Raw genomic sequence first — 16,688 nt, 5'->3', positions numbered from 1 at the left:
CTTGTGTTTGTGTGTTGGGGTGACTACAAAAAGGGATAGTCCGCTGCCTGGTCTGCTGGATAATCCTATGGAATGAATTAATAGTTGAGATACTTAACAGGGGATGAACAACATTGGAAAGATTGAACAAACAATGTGCACAGATTTGAACATATCGAAAAGGAGATGGGAAAACATAAAAATGTCTTGCTTGAAAAATACTAGGATCTCACGCCTGATGTTTGAAGACGGTGAAAACATAATGGGTTTTAGTTTCTTCATTATTTTGTTGCAACTCCGATATAACCACTAACAGCTTTTAACAACGTTTACAGGTTTGTTATTTCATGCAGTATACAAGTTGGGTCATTAATAGTTTTGTTTTTACTGCCCTTTGAAAATAACAAATGTTGACCGCAAGCTTTAAAGGAACACGTTGCCTTGGATCGGTCGAGTTAATCTTTGAAAAGCGTTTGTAACCGTTTGTTATAAAACGGTTACAAACACTTTTTATAGATCAACTCGTCCATTCCAAGGCAACATGTTCCTTTAAAGACACCGTACAGGAATTTGTAATCCGCTATAAATATGATTCATCTGTATATAATTATGACGATACACTATTTGCCCCATGGTCAACAAAAACCAAAATCGCCGAGGTGGACCCAAATGGTACATTAATTGATACCTGAGCTGAGAGATGTTGTGTCTGTAGTTTCTCGGTGCATATTGCGTCTGCTAGTGTTGGGTGAGTTTTGTGTATCAGTTGACTTCTTGGATGAATACACAAACGTCATAGAGTTTTCCTATAGTGACATTGGAATAAATAAAACACGTTACTACCAAATTGCTTATAAGTGAAATTCGTAAAAGTTAGTTCTGTGGTGAGATGGGTTTACTTATCTCCATGTAACAGTGCATTTTTAAATCGACGTCTTACCATTGTGTTTCTCTCATTGTTGAGTTTACGCTTCTCTCTCTTGCGCTTCAACGCTGCTTTGACCTGAAAATATCAGAGAAGACAAGAATTAGGATGGTCAAACTTTTCCAAACATAGATAAATTCTACTGATTTTATTCCAAAGCCAGGCAAAGATGTAGACTATAGGTTAAATTCTAGGCTGTTTAAAAATGATATGTTCTTGATAAAGGAACATAAGCAGAAAACCATACAATCATACACATCCAGATAAGATGACACAATATTTTGTGTATGATACTACACAACATCAATGTTCTGTTTTCAAAGAAATCCTATACGCCAACTATAAAAAAAAAAAAAGAGGTTTGCGGTGAAAGAAAACCTGCGGAAATCTCTTTTTGAGTATGGTTGGTTCTAAAAAAGGAACCAGTGGCATGCTGAACTATTACTGAATGCTGCGTATGTGGCTCAACAACAACAGCAACAACGCAAAAAACAACTGCAGCAACTATGTTTATGAGGATTTAGTAAACCTATTAACATGTTTTTACCGTACCTCCGAATTGAAGACGCAATGAATCAGAAATATGAAGAGTCCTTGGAACGAGTTGAAGATGGTGAAGAGATACTGGAACACGATGGTGGCGCTGTTTACAGCCAGTAGTCCAAACACCCAGGTTAGGCCCAGGATTGGGAGTAACACAACGGCACCCTTAATACCAGCTCTAAATGGACAAGTAAAAATACGTAACTAGTTGAACGTTTTTGAGTTGATACAAATTGGAGGCAGGCCTATTGGAAGACAACAATGCCACTTTTGACAGTCGGTATTCTAGTTTACACAACGAATGAAGAAATAATAATTTTTGAAGATCTTGCAGCACGGTTAAAAATTTAAATTTGCATAAATATACCGCCCTCGTTGCAAAAAGCTGTCCTGGTCAAAGGTTTATTTTCTTAAAAGATATAACAATTCCCGGAAATCCCGGAATATCGACAGGATATGAAAACTACATTGTAGAAAAGGCTTAGAGAAACCCTCAAAATCTAATTCTGAGGTCTCGAAATCAAATTCAAATAATTTTAAAGTGGAAAATAACTTCTTTCTCGAAAGCTAACTTCAGAGGGAGCCGTTTCTCACAATGTTTTATACTATCAACATCTCTCCATTTGCTGGTTACCAAGTAAGGTTTTATGCTAACAATTATTTTGAGTAAAAACCCAGTATGTTGTAAGGCCTATGAGTGTTGTTAGGCCTAGTGTTTTAAACCTAATACGTTGTTAAACATAAGTTAAACCCAGTGCAATGTTAAGCATGAGTGTGTTTAGGCCTAATGTATTGTTAAACCTAATGTGTTAATGCCGGTGTGTTGTGGGCCTTCGTGTGTAATTTTTAGGTCTATGTGTGTCGTTGAGTCTGGTGTGTTTTAAGGAGGCCTCGTGTGTTTTTAGGCATACAGAGTGTTTTAGGCATTTTGTTTTAGCTTTTATGTGTGTGCAAACGCCTGTGTTGTGCAGGTGTGTTAGTAACACAAAAAACACTGATTATTTGAGATATAAAAATTAACTTACTTGATGTGGTCATAGTGTTTTTCCTTGTTCAAGTGGGCTGATTTGATGATAATACGCACAACCAACAGCAACACAATCATGTTGATCTGAAACACGTGAAAAGGTTGCAAATCAGCAAATGGTACATGTGGTAGATGAGGAGTTTTACTTTACTTTTTATTATTATTTAAACGAACACGTTGCCTTGGATCGGTCGAGTTGGTCCTTTGAAACCGATTGTTATAAATATGGGGTTAGAAAGATATTTTAAAAGTAGAATACAATGATCCACACAAATTTGCCTCGAACTTACACGGTCGGCCATTTATGGGAGTCCAAAATTTGACTCCCATAAATGGCCGACCGTGTTTGTCGACGAGGTAACCACGCAATTTCGAGTGATACTTGTGTGGATCATTATATTCTACTTTTAAAATATCTCTCTAATCGTATGCATTTTATTAGAAACGGTTACAAAAGCTTTTCAAAGACCAACTCGACCGATCCATATGCAACGTGTTCTTTTAATAGATGCAACTTACTGCTATGACAACCAGAGCTGGGGCCACAAAAGCCCAGATCAATCCAGAGGAGATGTCCAACCAACAACTGATATAAGAAAAATAGATATAAGACAGTTAACAACTAACTTCATCCTCGTCTAGAGAGTGTTGTGTATTCAACCATCATAGGACATGAAGCCCAATATCTCTGCCTTCTATACATTACACCACTTCTCATTGTTTCCCAGGATCTTCTTTGACTCTCTGTAATAACTTTGTAGGAACATTTAGAGCTTTTGTTACTAATTATTCACAGCTATTAAGAGTATATTAGCAATAGACTTGGATTTGGGATGTGGGGTGAATTACTGGCCTTACCTGGTACCCGTCCCATGGCGGCATAATGGCATTATACCCGCCACACCGCGATTACTGGCCTTCCCTAGTACCCGTCCCATGGCCATGATGACTGGCCTTACCTGGTCCCCACCCCATAGCCATATACTGGCCTTACCTGGTGCCCACAGCCTAATTGGCTACTGGCCTATACTGGTCCCCGCCCAACGCGTTTGCTGGCCTTACCTGTACTCAACCCGTAGCCATGTTTACTGGCCTTACCTGGTCCCCGCCCTACGCAGTTACTGGCCATATACCTGGTACCCATCCCGTAGCCATGTATACTGGCCTTAACGGTTACTGGCCTTACCTGGTACCCGTCCCATAGCCGTCAGTACTGGCTCCAAATGACACCAACGTTATGATGCCAGGAATGCCCCATCCAATCAGCAGGTATGGATACATCTTAATGTTCTCACTACCATAGACTTTGACCACCTTCATGTAGAGATGCAAGCCCTCTACCATCATCCAACCGAAGACGGAAAGGTAGGAGAAATGCAGTGACAAAGCTACAACCTTGCACACAATCTACAACACAATATGAAAATCCTTACATAAAATGGGAGAGGCGCATAATTGGTAACTTTAACATACAATCCCCTAAAAAAGTCATAGTCACAAAATGTATTAGAAGAAAAAAATTGTTGAGTATACACAATTTTGATGACATATTAAAATTGTTATTTCGGGACAAATTGACTAGAGCGAGACTTGAACCTCCGACATCCCTTGTGGTTTATTACTTGAGATTTTGAATAACCACTCCCCCCCCCTATCCCCCAAATATTTTACCGAAAGTGAGTTCCATCAATTAGCAAAACATCCCATGTGTTGTTAGCTTATGTGGCTTACAAATAAAATCCATATTATCAATATTTTCAATAATTGAACTTTGTTCCTGTTCATTGAGGGCTTCAATACATTTGAACAGCAACCAGTACATGGTTGGACCTGAGGAACTTCAGAAAAAAAGAACATGAATGTTTGTTATTGCGAATAACTAGGGGTACAAAAAAAAAATTACAGTTCGAGTTGAAAAGAAGTGATCATTTTGAAGAAATAACTGTGGTTCATGATTTACGTTGAATGCAAACATAGGAAACAAAACAAGCAATTTAAAGGCGGTGGACACTATTGGTAATTACTCAAAATAATTATTAGCATTAAACCTTACTTTGAAATGATTAATGGGGAGCTGTTGGTGGTATAAAACATTGCGAGAAACGGCTCCCTCTGAAGTGACATAGTTTTCGAGAAAGATTTTTCCACGAATTTGATTTCGAGACCTCAGATTTAGAATTTGAGGTCTCGAAAACAAGCATCTGAAAGCAAACAACTTCTAGTGACAAGGGTGTTTTTTTCTTTCATAATTATCTCGCAATTTCGACGACCGATTGGGCTCAAATTTTCAAAGGTTTGTTATTTTATGCATATGTTGAGATACACAAAGTGAGAAGACTGGTCTTTGACAAGTACCAGTAGTGCCAAGTGTCTTTAAAACACGGAGAGCAACTGTATTCACATAGTTGTGTCATAATCTCTATCTTGGCTGCCATAGGTTAATAACCCAAACTTTATTAGAAAATAATTTATAAGACTCAGAAGAAACAAAACTTACTCTGTTTTCAGTTCTGTCTATCCCAGCAATGAACAGAATCTGAGCTAACAGGATGGCTATGGATAAGTTGGTGTGGATGAAGATGCGATCAGACCTCAGCATTGACCTGAACAAGAAGACGACAAAAATAGTTGGCCTCGTAAACTTTAGCAAATTCTCAGTTTTGAAATCTTTGTGAATAGACTTGAACAAATAGGATTTAAGGTTTTACCACGAATGACAAAACACGTGTTAAAGAGTACATAAATAAATGGTAAGACAGGTAAAATAAGCTGAACTGCTGGAACAGAAAACATTAGGCAATAAACTACAGTGCGTATCGATGACTCAACATCCGAGTTTTGGTCTTGGAGATCGACCGGATGCATGTAAACTGACATGGCCCCTATAATTACTTAGCAATATTGTTAACTTACCCCAAATAACAGAAGACCGTTAACGTTAGAACCAGCATGATCATTGATGTACTGCATCCAATGTAGGTGATCCATGTAAGCGCCACAGAATCAGCGCTTGAAATCTTCAACAAAGGTGAATTATTAATGATGTTAAACTACTCGACCTTTACCAAGTACTTCAAGATTTCAACAACTGGTTCAAAATCACAATTGCTGAACATTTGGGGATTAAACAAAAATTATATGAGATATGTGCTGCTGAAGAAAAACAAATTCGCACTTATTGTGAAAGAGAATGGGCTCACACTCTTTGTAATTATCTGGCAAATTGTGGGATGATTCTATTGTAAATTCAAGTTTATAGAAAAATGTTTCCAAATTCTTTTGAATTTCTTCACATACGCAAATATTTCAATGCTCATAGTGAGGTGGCTTACTGTAATATATCAAGGCTACCGTTACACGGCGGACAAAAGCATCATTCTCGGCACAGGGATTCCTAAGGGTCTATTAAATAATATTAGCCGAGAAGCCCTCCGGAATTTTAATTGTTTTTATGTAAATCACAAATTTTCAAAATGGCTGCCAAAATTACCAGAGTAATTAAGCATTATGCCATCATCATGTATTATATTGTCCGATTTAGAATAGTTCCATATTCTCAACATCAAATTAATAAAAGCTGGATTTTAAGCAAGCTTTTAAAGTCCAACTTGGAAAGCCAACTTTAAAAAGTAACAAATTTGCATGAAATTAATTTCATTGTTGCGTACCTCATATGATTTAACCTGCATTAGAACAGCAAAGTTTGTAGAATGGTTGCATGAGCATTGGGTAAACGACTTGGCTGACTTAGCTGGTACTACACCACAACCCCGCGGTGACCATTGGGTGCTGTCAATTACAATCAAGCTCACATTATTAACATTGAATGTAAAAATTTGCTATCTTAAAAGGAATGTTTTTTTTTTTTTTTTTTTTTTTTTTAATTATCTTGTTTACTATAAACATACATACAAATTTCATAAATATACCTTAATGCACATGACGCCATTTGCTACTGGTATAAATTTTATAATCAGTGAGCTTTCCGATGAAAATATTTCTCTCAAGGATGGGTACTGGTATGAACTTTGAATTACTAAGTTTTCAGATGTTTTATGTTTGAAAAAAAACAAAAACTTGCACTTAAAGTTTTCAGATGGAAATATATGTTCTGGGGGATTGGTACTGGTATGAACTTAATAATGAGAGAGATTTCAGATTTAAAACAATAATACTTACTCTTTTAAAATAAATAAATTTCAGATTTGCCTTTTTACTGAACTAGGATTATTAACGCATGACATTATCCTAATTTATTTCATACGTTTTTTTTATTATCGGGGTCTCCCTAATATTCTTTTATTTTAAAGATCTTAAACAATAAGAAATATACGTACGTTGGATTGGTTTCTTCTGTGTCCCAAAACACACAGACGGCCTCCCTCGTAGTGTTGACCGTCACTGAGTTATTTTGGAGTGAGCCATTCACCACTTCCTTGATGCACAAAATAATCAAACTAACATGAAATCTTTTTTTTTTTTTTTTTTCCATTACATCATGACGTTATTTAACAGTAAAGCGTGCTTTGTTGAGCACTACCAATCCTAGTACACGGAACCCACGGCTTATTGTCCCACCCGAAGGACAATGCTGGTAAAGTATCTTGCTCAATGATACAAATTCCACAGGACAACCTACACTCCGCTAACCAGAAACACCAGCTCTGATTCGCTTTGGTGGATCGTGTAATACTCACCGATGTGGTACTGAAATTATGTATCTTGTTTAAGGATTTTTTTTTCAAACAGAAAAGGCTTGGGACTATATTTAAAAAAAAAAATTAGCCAGCATGGACAGATTATATCTTGATGTTCAAAGTATGACAAAGGTGCAGAATCGTGGATAGATTGTGCACGCCGAAGATAAATACACTTATGTACGAATCTATAATTGTATTTTCAGACTTAAAGGGAAGGTACACGTTTGGTAATTACTCAAAACAAATATTAACTTAAAAACTGACTTGGTAACGAGTATTTGAGAGCTGTTGATAGTATAAAACATTGTGAGAAACGGCTCCCTCTGAGGTAGCACAGATTTTGAGAAAGATGTAATTTCTCACTAAAATAATAAAATACTTCTAGCCAGAAGTCTTTTATTCCTATCTGAAAGCACACAAATTTGTTCAACAGGTGTGTTTTTTCTTTCATCCTTTTCTCGCAACTTCGATGACTAATTAAGCTCAAATTTTCACAGGTTTGTTATTTTATGCATTTGTTGGGATACACCAAGTGAGAAGACTGGGCTTTGACACTTACCAAATTGTGTACCTTCCTTTAAACGATTACAAAAACAGGGTTTTATTCGTTGGTGTCTTTTGATGTATTTTTCTTTAAGATTCTCTTTGACTTTTTATCATACAAAATGTGTTTGTTTTTCATGCACTATTGCTTATAAAAGGTCCCTGCACCCCAATTAACCCAAAGGCATGATTATTGTTTGCATCAAGAAAATATCCTCCGCATTTGCTTTAGGGTAAAGTATTGAACTGGACCAAATTTCATAGAGCTGCTTAGCGTGAAATTTCTTCATTGATAAAAATAAGGTTACCAACCAAATTTCCACGTGATTTTCAGACTACGCAAACAACAGCTGAATACAAGTAACAAGTAGCATTATGCAACAAATGGAAATTTGGTTTATCTTGGTTTTATCAAGGGAGAAATTTCATGCTAAGCAAATTTTTGTGCTTAGCAGCTCTATAAAATTGGGCCCTGGACATGAGTTGCTCTTACCGTGTTATGACTTAAGCTGAATATAACTGGGACTGACTTCCGAATATCATCTTCATATATCGAGAAGGTCAAGAATGCGCTGTTCAATTCGATCCAAGACTTGTTGTGTGTTTCTTCCTCACTAGAACTTAAAAAAAAAAAAATTATATTATTGGTCCTTGAAGAGTCATTTGATAGTTTTTATTAGAAAAACACTCCAACCAACCCATCAAACTTCATAAAATAAATTGATTTTGTGTTAAGAAATACCTATTAATGAAAACAAGCTTATTGTGTGCAAAATACGGTGTTCTGAAGCCAACATAAAGTTTGTGCTTTTTGTGTAAATTTGTGCTTTTATTAAAATCGCTGCGGTACCCGATTCGAACTGCCTCTAGCAACCGGGCAATCTCGGTGGTCTATAGACAAAATATGCTGTAGAAATTACAAAGGCTCGACTCCCATCCGAGTAATATGCGTGTGATTTTGTTCACAGAACTCGGGAAACGCACTGAGTTTACAGTGCTATTACACACATCGGTGTAAGAGTAAAACCAAAATTAACATAACTTGTGCTTGTCCAAAAAAAAACACCCAGATATTAAAAACAGTTTGTTGTGTGCAAAGTAGGCCCTATTTTATTCTAAAGCCGAATATTTGTGACTCTTCATACTTACTCCAGATGGTTTAAGTCAATGGAATCGGCAGGTTGCATTGCTCTTTCTTTCCTCATGATGACCAACTTCACTTCCCCCGCTGTTGAAAACCCAACACAAAACATTCAGCAGTTACAAAACAGTAAAAAGGAAGAAAGTGTTCAAAGTGTATGGGAGGATGTTAAAGGAACACGTTGCCTTGGATCGGACGAGTTGGTCTATAAAATGCGTTTGAATTTCAAGTATCACTTAAAATTGCACGGTTTGCCTTTTACGTCGCGAACTAACACGGTCGGCCATTTATGGGAGTCAAAAATTTGACTCCCATAAATGGCCGACCGTGTTAGTCGACGAGGTAAAGAGAAAACCACGCAATTCTACTTTTACAACATCTTTCTACTGATATGCATTTTATAACAAACAGTTACAGACTGCTTTTCAAAGACCAACTCGACCGATCCAAGGCAATGTGTTCCTTTAATTACAGGGGAAAGGAGTGGACACAAGGTGTCCACACAGGGATTTACAAGTCATAATGTACGTATTCAATAATGTTGAGAAAGAAAATTTATATATATTTTGATGAACTTGATTTGTTAGCAAAACAAATATTTTACCTATTTTATAAACTTGGATGGTTTGGCGTTTAAAGGGACACACCGGCTCACCGTTTACGCAATTTAGGGGTGACGAATCATAAATAATGTTTTTACAGATGGTTGCTATAAAAAGAAATCATCAAAATGTCACTATTTAGCGAAAAATGATTTTAAAAAACCAAAGCGGCCATATAACATGCTTCCGTTACACGGACTCTTTGAATGTGAATCTTCCGTTAGATTTTTCATCATTATTTACATTTTGTAGCGATAATTTGAATACATGATCTTTTTCGTCAATTATTCGTAAATAATTTTGTAAAAAAAAGATTTAAATTTGGTTAAGTAAGTTACTTTTAGACGGCTGAAAGTAAAACTAGCCCGGAAGGTCACGTGATTGTTTGTACCACTTTTTGGTTAGAACAATCACGCGACCTGCGTTTTTGTCTTTAAATGCTCAAAAACGGCTAAATTTGATGATTTGTTTTAAGGACTGTTCTTCTTCATTCCTGGAAGACCGTTGAAGTCATATCTTAGTCTATTTTGTAGCCCAAATAGCCCAATTCGGCCGGTGTGTCCCTTTAAGATGCCCTAGAATGCAGAATATGTCAGTTTTTATTTCTCACACTCATAGGAGCTTGCGAACTTTAAAAGCCCTACATGTCTCTGAGAGACCAGCTTACCAGCATCAGGATCTTCCTTTGATAGATCGAACTCCAATGTCTCTTCATATGACGCAGTATGTTCACCCGTTTCATTGGGATTTATACCCACTTTGTGGGTATAAGTGTACCCATCTAGGGTACTCAGGGATGAAGCATGGCACAGATTGGCACCTGGTGGCATTTAAAAAAAAATTGGTGAAATATTGAACGGCAAAAGAATGAAAAAGCACTCTTTGAAGAGCCATATGAGGGACAACTCTTTTTTCAAGTGGTCTTCCACTCTTTTAAGCTTGCATCTTTTTTAGTAATTTTTCACTCTGTCCGGGAGTGAAACCCCTCTAAAAGAGTGAAATAACCACCCCTCTTTTTAAAGAGCCATTTGAGGGACAACTCAAAATGTAAAGATTGGTGCTTTTCACTCGTTTACATTTAGAGAGTAAAACAAATGCCTCCCAATTTGTTTTTAAAACACTGTTAGGTAAGATAGACAAACAAATTACAATGCCATTAGCGGTTATCCAAAACAATTTACAATTGATGTAAAACCTAAAAAAATAATTGTATTCTTAAAGGGATGCTGCCGTGAATAAAAAAAAACAGTTAATTTTGCTGTCATTTATTTCTGATACATGTATTGAACATTAATAAAATGTGTTTTGTTTTTTCCCCGACATATCTCACTTGCGTAATTAGCGAATAAGTCATGCCCCCCCTTTTGTGGATTGTTATCGCCCCTACCATCGACGTCACGTCGGGAATTCAAACATATCGTCGGCAAAAAGAGTCTGGTCCCTAACTACACGCGCCTAGGTACCATGCCGATGGCTCGGGTTACCGACATGACGTCACGTTTATGCAAATGAAGGCTCCCTTTTAGGGGCGGGGTGGGTTCCCCTTATCTCTCGAAAACCATTTTTAAAATACTTGCGCATTTAATAAAAAATATTAAAAAAAATATTTCAGGTTTAAAAAGTCATGTTTAATCGTTTAATTTTTTTTTAAACTGCAGCCACCCTTTAAGTTGTAATATACTTACTGCTAGATGTAACTTTAACTTGTGTACATGTTTGAGGAAGCAACGTTCCTGCAAGGAGTTTCAAGGCTTCTTCAGTATCAGCCAAGATGTCCATTTCCTCTTTAAGTGGCTGAATAAAAAATTGTTAGAAAATTTTGATGGTAAAATAATTTCCACAGAAAAATATCAAAAATGTTGGTTTAAAATGTTGTGTTTAATAAACAAAACAGTGCACCTTAATATTACACTTTAGTTAGGCGAACTTAACATACCAATTTCTGATCCTCATCAGTCAGTTTTACAAACACACCAAGAGTAAGCTGCAAACAAAAGACAAAACATCATCTCATTGTTGATTTTTTCGCTTCAGTGATATAGTGGGGATATGTTATTGTTCCAAAAATGGCCCACTCTTGCTTCAGTCCAATGTTGTGTCTTTCGTACGTAAATAATTATTTGTGAGCACAGGACTGTCTACTATTGGACGGGGTACAGGGGAGCACATTGTTTTCCAGTTGGGTTAGGGGGAAGAAGCCACATTTTTTTTTACCTTTTGAAGGGCACAACATCTGAATTTGTGTGACGGGCACGTGCCCAAACCCTTTGCAAACAGTGAGGAATAACTTATAATTGTTGACGAAACCATGTTTGGTCAGGAATTCTTTTCAACTCATAAGATGTTTCACTTGAGTGCATGCAATCAAAATAAGCAGCTATTTTACAGGGTCTTCAAACCTTTTCAACTTCTGACAGAATTTCCAGCTTGAAAGAATAATCGAGAGGAGCCAATACTGTACTTTGATTATGACAAGTTACCTCAGTAATGGCGTCGGTTTCTGAGAATGAGAGCTGCACATCAGACGGTAGAGATCCAACAAGCTTCAGGAAATCTTGCAGCTCTTCTTTCTCGTCATCAGACAGCATGCCATCGCCGATAAGAAGTCGACTCGCATTGCTGCAGTCAATTGCTGACTGGATATAACAAAGCAGGAAGAACCGTAAACGAATAGTGTCAAAATTTAGTAGAAATGAGATGCAGAACAAAATTTAAGGCACATTATATTCCCTCGAAGCCTAAAGCACCTTTTATTTGTCTGTACTTTTTTATGAGTGTTTGCCTTTAACATCACAAAGCCAGATGGCCATTTCAAGGGATATAGAAATGAGCTTCAGAGTAAAGAGCCTTTCACACGAGAGCTTGCTAAATACTTGCTAAATTGTAGCATGGTTGTGAGACATTTCAAATTTGTAATGGTGTTACCAGTTACCGACACTCATGTTAACCTGGGAGACGACGTAGTAATCTGTGTTGGTAAGAGCTGTCACTCGTTGACCCTTTTTTGTCGTTAACTACTAACAGAAATGTGGAGTATCGAGTGCAAAATTTTACAAAATGTACCTCATGTGAAAGGGCAACATAAGTCAAACCTGATAGCTGTTCACATCAGGAAGAGAGCACCAAGATTGGGTGACTCCAACTACTTCAGTTTGAACTTCAATTGTTGAAGGCAGTGTGGTTGAAAGTCTAGTGGACTGATCACTTGCTTGAGTGGTTGATTGTTCAGTTGATGGACTAGTTGACTGATGAGTAGTTGATGGACTAGTTGACTGTTGAACAGTGGATTGCCTAGTCGATTGCCATGTGGATTGCCAAGTTGGTGGACTACTGGTAGTTGATGTTGTACTGTCAGATGTGGTGCTTTGTTTCATCGTTGTTGTTTCCACCATTGTTGTTACAGGAATTGTGGATGGAGTTATTGTAGTTGGTGCAGATGTCGTGGTTTTTTGAGGAGTGGTTGGTGCAGGGGAGGTTGGTACTGTTTTTGGATGCAAGAGCATAATACAAAAGTACCGGTCAATCACTCGTTTCGACTGGTTTGACATTGTTGATTTTTGATTGGTTTGGCTTTGTTCTGCCTTTTCCACTTAAAAACAACCGATGGATATGCTTCCTTTATTCATCGTTAGATCATAGAAAAAGGAAGTCCTCTCTCTATGGTCAGCTACAAAAATGTGCTTATTAGTGCGACATCATTGTTTTCAGTCATTTTGGGTTATAGATGTCCCATTTGAGGCAAGGTTTAACGTGTACAGCATTCAAGAGTCCCATCAAACTCCTTTATTGGTTCATCAGCGAATCACCGAGAAGTAGTTTTAAAACTTAAATTGTTTTGATCTCAAAGTTTTGACTATGATGAGCGGGTTGTCTGCTACATCACAGGGATGCGTATACAAATTTAAATGCTCGGCACCGCCCAAAGCTTGCCAGTAAACATGGCATCTAGCGGGAATCATCTACTAGAAACAACTAAAAACAGTGTATCTACACCAGTGGACATCCAAATCATATCAAAATCATACCCTTGGTTTGATTAATTTACTTCTTAAGCCCTAATCTGACAGACAAAAATATACAAACAACAAGACAAGACAATGGGCTTACAAAGACGACGAAAAGCACCTCGCATTTATAACACTAAAGGCTCAACAGCGCACTTGAAGTCAAACAAATGGCTTGATTAGTCTGCGCTTCTGTACGACTTCGTAAAGTCATTGCGCAGTTAGTCTATCATGATATTTGCAAGCGCATTGGTTATTGCAAAAATGCATCCAGCAAAGCATAAACAAATTAAATGAATACAAGTGGTTAGTTTAAAAATGTCTTCAAACTATGATCATTGTCTTAAATGCAAGTCCCTCTCATCCAGAAACATCAAGTTGAAAAAGAGGCACGGTGCTATACTCTGCGTTCTGTTGAAACAGATAAAAGGTAATAATCATTGAAAAAGTTATTAGTTTTAATCAGAAACTCAGTCCCGATTATAAAGTTAATAATAGTGCTAATGGTCTACTAGAAATATTTCCTTCTGAAAGTCAATACAAATTGCTTATTTTGATTGCAGATGAATACAAGTAAACTTTTTTCATGCATACCCATGAGGAAACAGAAGTATTTTCCCAACCAAAGTTTCACCACCAATTTTTATGAAATGTTGTACAGGTTGCATGTTTTTTAAAGGAACGCGTTGCCTTGGATCGGTCGAGTTGGTCTTTGAAAAGCGTTCTGTAACCGTTTGTTGTAAAATGTATATGGTTAGAAAGCTATTGTAAACGTAGAATAAAACGATCTACACAAATATGCCTCGAAATTGCGTGGTTTTCTTTTTACCCTGTCGACTAACACGGTCGGCCATTTATTTTGACTCCCATAAATGGCCGACCGTGATAGTTCGCGACGTAAAACTGAAAACCGTGCAATTTCGAGTGATACTTGTGTGGATCATTATATTCTACTTTCGCAACATCTTTCTAACCATATGCATTTCATAACAAACCGTTTCAAATGCTTTTAATAGACCAACTCGTCCGATCCAAGGCAACGTGTTCCTTTAACAATGCCTTGTTCTATGCCACTATCATACAAAGCGCCTATTTGTAACATTTCAGTATGCCACTTCCTTGTTACTGGTTATCAAGTAAGGTTTTATGATGATAGTTATTTTGAATAATAACCAATAGTGTCCACTGCCTTACGGAAAAAGAAGTGTCGAGACCGGGACTCGGACCCAAACTCTGCTGATCAGAAACACCAGAGCTTGAGTCCGGTGCGCCTATAGCCGCTCGACCACAACACGCCACATAAATTGAAAACTATAATACTGGGAATGAGTTATTATTTGCTAAAACCACAATTGTATTATTACTAAGACATGACATACTTACTACGGCAATTGGCAATCTATTCTAAGAGCTTCCTTGTACTAAATGGCACACTGCAGATACTAATGTGGCGACCAAGACTTCCATCTGAAATGCTATCATCTTCAAGAAACTGTTAATCTGACAATAGTATTGTGGCCTTTGCTACAGGCAGGACAAATTTAAAAGCATGTTAACATTGGTAAAAACATAACAAACATGCAACAGTTTGACACTCCCCTCTTAAAATTCGAGTATGTTTTTGGTTATGAAACATCACAGGTTAGCATGGAATATTTTATGTATACGAATGAACATTAAAACAATACATATCTAGTTTTTGCTTGTTTTTTGTTTCCTTTGGGATTCTGTACTTGAAGTTTTGCTGAAAGTAATTTTGGTTCGATCAAACTAACTTAACATGAGTCAGCAATCTATGGATTATGCCAGCACTATATCAACTGATCAAGCCGCATGTTCGCAGTCTCCAAATTATGTCAATATCTTTGAGTTGCAGTCAGAAGCCATAAGACCTATAGACGATGTGACCTGTGACATCACATGTTTACAAAAGAGCCACAGAGCCTGGACTTCCTGCAGGAACGATTTGTACACAGCTCAATGGAAGAAAATATAAAATCTTATATTTTCTGGTAGTTGCACTGTCTAATTCTTATCAAATGTTGATATGATGAAATGCACATCTCAAAGCTTGTCAAGCTTTTACTTTCATAGCTCTCGTATTAATGTGGGATTATGACACAAAATGTCAATTCTCATATGACCAGTGTAGTGTCTTGCCTGCCAGAATACTCAAAGAATGGACAAGGTCACACTTATTGCAAGCAGAGTTAACATGGTCTATATCTGCCGTAAAGCTAGAGATCATGACAACGTTTACGACATTGACGAAATAAGGAAACCGCTAACATAGGGCTAGATTGCTCAGTTGGTGGTAGAGCGCCAGCACTCCGGCGATTGCAGGTGCAAGTCCCACTCTAGCCAAAATGTATTGTTCGACCTTAAACAAATATTAAAAGCACCCAAACAGTTTCCCTTGCGGTTTATTTCTTGATGTTTGAAACTTGTAAAAAAAAATGTTCAAACGTGGTTTTGACTTTACCATTGAACTAATTATTAATTTGTTTGTAATGGAGGACTTTTGGGACGCTTGGTGGCGCAAACTTACCGGGTTAAATCCGTTGTTCATGGTAATGTGCGCATGCTCAAAGCTACGGCCCTTTTCGAAACCACGGCTTCGGCTTTGGATTCGGCTTGAGGGTCCGTTCACTCGTCCGAAGCCAAGTGCGCATTATGTAAAACACGCACAAGATGTCAAAACAACCGGTACGGCGGGGCCAGGCTAGCCTGGGCCGAATCCAAAGCCGAAGCCGTCGTTTCGAAAAGGGCCTTTGTAAACAATGGAATATTGCCTGGAAAGTCTGCTGCCACCTAGCGTTCCAAAGTCTCCCATTGCGTGTTCTTACCTATCGTAGGCCCTTGTAGTGTTAAAGCCACTTCATACAACCAATTTATAACACAGATGTACTTTCCATTATCTTCAGGCTGGAAGTTCGTCACACTGATCCTACTAATGCCACCCATGTACCCAGTTCTAGAGTAGGGTTCCAGTGGGTTCAGCGGATGGGTACCTGATGTCCCTTTGAGGGGTGCCCACTTCCACTGCATTTCATGGACCATGTCATTGTGAGCTTCACATCGAACTGATACATCGGAGCCATAGTCGGCTGGTGTGTAGACGAAGTACACCAGTTTTCCCCGCCATGCTATCGAATCAAGAAAATATCACTTCTGTAAATTAATTCAGGCGCGGTTCTAGAGCCAACTTTTTTTTCTGGAGGGGG

At 37.7% G+C, this 16,688-nt stretch overlaps 1 protein-coding gene across 3 annotated transcripts in view; it reads right to left on the bottom strand.

Moving 5' to 3' along the window:
• Positions 1-16,688, bottom strand: part of LOC139952209 (uncharacterized) — a 42,189-nt gene that overhangs the window by 2,376 nt on the left and 23,125 nt on the right. For 2 of the 3 annotated variants that reach the window (XM_071951263.1, XM_071951265.1), the window contains 19 exons: positions 16,311-16,610; positions 12,553-12,941; positions 11,941-12,096; positions 11,397-11,444; positions 11,146-11,254; positions 10,128-10,280; positions 8,867-8,945; positions 8,211-8,337; positions 6,812-6,909; positions 6,143-6,263; positions 5,388-5,491; positions 4,972-5,077; positions 3,661-3,881; positions 2,994-3,060; positions 2,473-2,558; positions 1,457-1,625; positions 920-982; positions 668-785; positions 1-65 (listed from right to left, as the gene is read on the bottom strand). In XM_071951263.1, coding sequence (XP_071807364.1) covers positions 1-65; positions 668-785; positions 920-982; positions 1,457-1,625; positions 2,473-2,558; positions 2,994-3,060; positions 3,661-3,881; positions 4,972-5,077; positions 5,388-5,491; positions 6,143-6,263; positions 6,812-6,909; positions 8,211-8,337; positions 8,867-8,945; positions 10,128-10,280; positions 11,146-11,254; positions 11,397-11,444; positions 11,941-12,096; positions 12,553-12,941; positions 16,311-16,610 — 2,579 coding nt within the window. The remainder of the gene's footprint in view (positions 66-667; positions 786-919; positions 983-1,456; positions 1,626-2,472; positions 2,559-2,993; positions 3,061-3,660; positions 3,882-4,971; positions 5,078-5,387; positions 5,492-6,142; positions 6,264-6,811; positions 6,910-8,210; positions 8,338-8,866; positions 8,946-10,127; positions 10,281-11,145; positions 11,255-11,396; positions 11,445-11,940; positions 12,097-12,552; positions 12,942-16,310; positions 16,611-16,688) is intronic. The other variant, XM_071951264.1, reaches the window with a different exon arrangement.

The sequence above is a fragment of the Asterias amurensis genome, chromosome 20 (genome assembly GCF_032118995.1).
Source record: "Asterias amurensis chromosome 20, ASM3211899v1".
Classification (NCBI taxonomy): domain Eukaryota; kingdom Metazoa; phylum Echinodermata; class Asteroidea; order Forcipulatida; family Asteriidae; genus Asterias; species Asterias amurensis.
This window is presented reverse-complemented; position numbering and strand designations above follow the sequence as displayed.